The 5,043-nt window shown below is 47.6% G+C and overlaps 1 protein-coding gene across 2 annotated transcripts in view; it reads left to right on the top strand.

Moving 5' to 3' along the window:
• The window catches only part of tekt1 (tektin 1), a 14,788-nt gene that overhangs the window by 855 nt on the left and 8,890 nt on the right, over positions 1-5,043 (top strand). The window contains exons 3-5 of one of the 2 annotated variants that reach the window (XM_048612658.1): positions 1,591-1,756; positions 2,574-2,702; positions 3,491-3,634. In XM_048612658.1, coding sequence (XP_048468615.1) covers positions 1,591-1,756; positions 2,574-2,702; positions 3,491-3,634 — 439 coding nt within the window. The remainder of the gene's footprint in view (positions 1-1,590; positions 1,757-2,573; positions 2,703-3,490; positions 3,635-5,043) is intronic. The other variant, XM_048612659.1, reaches the window with a different exon arrangement.

Genomic DNA, 5,043 nt, shown 5'->3' with positions numbered 1-5,043 from the left:
TGGGGGGAGTGTGATGGTGGCAGACGGAGGCCATTTGGCCCGCCTGAAGTGCACAGGCTCTCCAACCAGCAGTATGACAGAGTGATTCTTCCACATCACTGTGGGTCTGGAGTCACATGTAGGTCAGACCAGGTAAGGACGACAGATTTCCTTCCCTAAGGGGCGTTAGTGAACCAGATGGGTGTTTGTTTTTTAATGCAGCAGCTTCGCAGCACTTATTGTCAATCAGTGTTTTAGTTTTGAGAATTCACTGAAGGGCATTAGTTGAGCCTGAGCTCTCATCCTCTGGATTATGAATCCAGGAAGAGAACCGCAGTAACAGAGTAAGTGTAAGGGCTTGTTTGAGGGAAGGGAGCTCTCGGGTATTGCTGACTGCCTTACTCTGTCTAAGGTTGTGAGGAACAAGGTCCCACATGGGAGACTGATGAAGAAGGTAAAAGCACTTGGGATCCACTGTAATCTAGCCAATTGGATCCAAACTTGGCCTTGTGACAGGAGACAGAGGGCAGAGGTAGAAGTCTGTTTGTGTGATTGGAGCCCAATGTGCAGTGGTGTACCACAGGGATTAGTGCTGGGTCCCTTAGTGTTTGTGATATTCATAAATGTGGGAGAGAAGGTGATAAGTTCACAGGTCACTGAAAGTGGCAACGCAGGTGGAAAAGGTAGTCAACAAATCATATGACATGCTTGCCTTCATTGGCCGGGGCATTGAGTTTAAAAATTGGCAGGTAATGTTGCAGCTTTGTAGAACATTAGTTAGGCCGCATTTGGAATATTGTGTTCAATTCTGGTCGCCACACTACCAGAAGGATGTGATCACCCTGCAGAGTGTGCACAGGAGATTCACCAGGATGTTTCCTGGGATGGAGCATTTTAGCGATGGAGAGAGGCTGGATAAGCTCGGGTTGTTTTCTTTAGAGCAGAGAACTGAGAGGGGACCCTGATTGAGGTGTATAAGATTATGAGGAACATAGACTGGGTGGATAGACAGCAACGGTCCCCCTTAGTAGATGGGTCAGCACAAGGGGCATAATTTTAATGTGAAAGGCAGGAGGTTTAGAGAGGATTTGAGGAAACACTTAACACCCTCTGGGTGAATGGGAATCTGGAATGCACTGCCTGGGAGGGGAGATGAGGCAGGAAATGTCACAATGTTCAAGGATATCGATCTAGTGTAGGAAAGTGGGACTAGTGTAGGTATTAGTGTAATTTTGGTGATATATAAGTCTATGAACCCTCTGAATCTCTTTAACCTCCTGCAGCTCTTTCAAACCCTTGCAATCTCTGTGCTCCTCCAACTCTGGCCACTTGAGTATCTCCCCATTTCCATTGCTCCACCACTGGCGTCCATCCCTCCAGCCGTCTGGGCCCTAAGCTGTGCACTTCCATCCTGAATCTTCTCCCCCTCTTTCTCCCCATTTATGAGGTTCCTAAAACCAGCTCTTAAACCAAGCTTTAGGACACTTGTCCCCTTATCTCTCTCGATGTGACTTGGTATCATATAATGTCTATATAATGCTCTTGTGGAATACTTTGGGACATTTTACATTGCACTGGTGCTGTATAAATGCACATTTATTGTTGTTGTAGATCAGAGGATCGAAGAGGTCACTTACTGGGAGAAAGAACTTAACACCAAGCTTGAGGAGCTCACAGATGAGACAGAACTCTTGATGGGTCAGAAGACCCGCTTGGAGAAAGCACTCGACAGTTACGATTCCCTTCTCTGCATCGCTCAGCAGTGCCTGCTCAATCGGTATGAACAGCCAACTGGCCAGCAATCAGCAGGGATGTAGACAGTGTACTGGTGAGACAGAGGAGAGTTGTGGGGCCTGAATCTGACCTGGATCCTGGAAATAAGCAGCTGATTTGGGGGAACACAAACGGAAATATAGAGCCTCCCTTGCTGCTCTTCATTCCTGACCCAGGATCAGGCTGCAGTTCCCCACCTTACTTCACTGCGGTGACCATTCTTTCTGACAACAGCCCAGAGTCTGGCTTTTTGGAGAATGTTCTCACCAGGAGATTCTTGCAGGCAATTCCTAACTCGATTCACTTTCAAACCCGTGCGAGGTATCTTGAAGGTATTTTCAAAAGAACGAGAAGCTGAGAAACTGGGGCAGAGAGAGATTTAGTGAGTGTGAATCTAGAATGGGTGGTGGACAAACATTCACTATGTGAGTAGATGCCAGGCTACTGTGACACACAGACGAGTGCAAATCTGGAACTCTCTCTTCCCCAAAAAACTATTCATGCTGTGAATCAATTGGAATTTTGAAAACTGAGCCTGATGCATTTGGTGGATAAAAAGTTAAGGATGCAAACTGGGTGCATGGAGTAAAGAGACAGATCAGTCCCACCCTCCACCCATTCTTAGAATCTCACCTAGCATCCACACACACAGTTAGACTTTATTGAATATCAGTCAACAATAGTCAGGGTTAGCCTTTTTTAAAATGAATTTTCAGGATATGTGATTCACTGGCTGGGCAGTGAATCCGCTGTAGGATGAGCAAGGAATTCTCTGATCCCACTTTACCAATGAGCTGCATGTTTGTTGGTAACTTTTGCAGAGAGAAACGGGTTGGGATTGATTTGGTCCATGACGAAGTGGAGAGGGAGCTGCTGAAAGAGGTGGAGGTGATCCAGGGGATCATGGCTCTACTGAAACGCACCATTGATCAAACAGAGGAGCAGCTCAGGTAGGTGACACACTGCTGCTGACCTTCCGCAATGACAGTTCCTGGTATGGGGGGGTGGGGGGGACGGGTGGCTGGGGGTGGGAGGGAGTGATGGAGGGAAGGGAGAGAAAGAGACAGGAGAATGAACGTTCAAGAAATATACATGACAGACTAAAACCAGGCATCTGGTTACTGATTAGCATCTTTGTCAGGGTGTGATGTGTTGGGATGGACAATGGAATCACTGGGGAAGGGATGGGATCCAAACATTTTTGTGCCTAAAATATATTTTTAAGGAGCCAGCTGTGCATCAGCGGATAACACTCTGAGCCCTGAGTTGGGGGCGTAGAGGCGTGTGGTGGGGTTAAAGTCCCACTCCAGAGCTGTGAGCCCATAACCCACATTGGCACTGCCAGTGCGGTGTGGAAAGAGCAGAGGCACAGTCTTTTGGGTGAGATGCTAAAACAAGGCTCATGGGCTTTGTCAAGTGGATATTAAAGATCCTGTGGTCACTACTGAAGGAAAAGACACAGAGGGGTTCTCCCCTTGGCACTGTGGCTGACCATTATCCCCCAGGCAATGATCTGAGATCATTATTAGGCTGTTGCTTGTGGGATCTTGCTATGCTCAAACCAGCTACTGTGTTTCCTACATCCAAACAGTGACTGAACTTGAAAAAGTAGAGCTGTAAAGAGCTCCAGGTCATTCTAAGGTCACAAAGGATGTTCTAGAAGTCTGTCCTTTCTTCATCTGATATAACATTCAGTAAACTCCATCAAACTCTTTCTCCTTCACCTCCACCCCCCCAGGTTAAATCGTTCTGCTAAGTTTTATTTGGAGAAAGATTTGAAAGACAAGTCCATCGCTCTGAAACTGGACAAATTCACTGCCAACCTAACAAACAACTCTCCGAACATTGAGTACTCGCCTAATGTGGTCAGGATCGAGGGAAAGTAAGCGTATTTCACACTCACGTTGCTGAAGGGTGTGAGCTATAACCTCATGTTAGCGAGCCGGAGCTGCACTTAGAGAGACTGAGAACTGTATTCTTGTAAGGTGAAGTGTATTTGATGTAGTTTGTGGAGGATTGGCTCTGGTCTGGAATCTATTGGATTAATACTGAGCTCCAACAGTGCTCGCTGCTGTCTGTCAGGCTCCAAACACTGGGGCTCAGAGCTGTGGTGATGACCTCCTTCTCTCCAGGAATGAACCCCACCTCACTAGTTGTGGTGATGGAGGGAGGAGATGGAATGAATTACCTGAGGAAGTGGTGGATGCAGGCACAATTACAACATTTAAAAGACATTTGGATAAGTACATGGATAGGAAAGGTTTAGAGGGATATGGGCCAGGAGGAGGCAGTTGGGACTAACTTAGTCTGGGATTATGTTCTCCATGGACTGGTTGGATCGAAGGCTCTTGTTTCTATCCTTCGTATGACTCTGCGAATCCTCCTGACTAATATCGTCAGACAAGGCACCACGCTGATGAATCAAAGCTGGGTTAGTCACTGAACAACCAACCCCTCCCTGTGATCAGCTCATTACAGGCAACAGTCATTAGCAAGGCACGGGGGGAGCTGGGCTTGTCTTGTTGGCCCTTTGGAACTCCCATGCACCTCCAGGGGGCTATTGATGCTAAGTGCCAATGGTCCACCTCACCCAGTTAAAGGCACTTGTAGGAGGTGAGAAGGAAAGCTGCTGTTTAGATTGAGGATCAGGTCTGGGACATCTTCTGTGGAGCAAGAGGAGACAAAACCAGGGGATTCAGGATCTGCCATTGCAATCCGTGGTGGTAACCAGTGATCATGGTTCTGCCCTGATCAGTGGCTAATTTATTCAATCTGGTCAGTCTCAGATTACCGCCTGTGGAACATCAATGTAAAATTAGCTGCTGCGCTCCCGAGTAAAAGAACAATGACTGCTTTTCAGAAAATACTCGCTACAGAATCAGCGGCCAATACAGCACTGGCTGAGACCTTTCTTTATCTTTGGAATTCCCTACCCAGGGAGCTGTGGGAGCTCTATCATTGAGCAGGTACAAGACTGGGATCAGTACGTTTCTGACCATTAATGAGTTAAGGGAGACGGAGATAGTGGCATTGAGGCAGAAGATCAGCTGTGGTCTAAAACGCTGGGGCACATTTCAATGGGCTGAATGGCCTTCTCCTCTTCCTATGTCAGGAATTTTTAATAAAGTGGATAAACGTGTAGCCAATGGACCTCAAAGTAGGGGGAGGGGGGCTGATGGTTGGGCAGGGTGAAGGTGACATTGGGAGTGAGGGCGGGGCTTGGCAGTAGGAGTGAGGGCGGGGCTGGGGTAGTGAAGGCTGGGGTGGTGAAGGCTGGGTTTGGTGATGGGA

The sequence above is a fragment of the Rhincodon typus genome, chromosome 26, assembly GCF_021869965.1.
Source record: "Rhincodon typus isolate 14 chromosome 26, sRhiTyp1.1, whole genome shotgun sequence".
Classification (NCBI taxonomy): domain Eukaryota; kingdom Metazoa; phylum Chordata; class Chondrichthyes; order Orectolobiformes; family Rhincodontidae; genus Rhincodon; species Rhincodon typus.
This window is presented reverse-complemented; position numbering and strand designations above follow the sequence as displayed.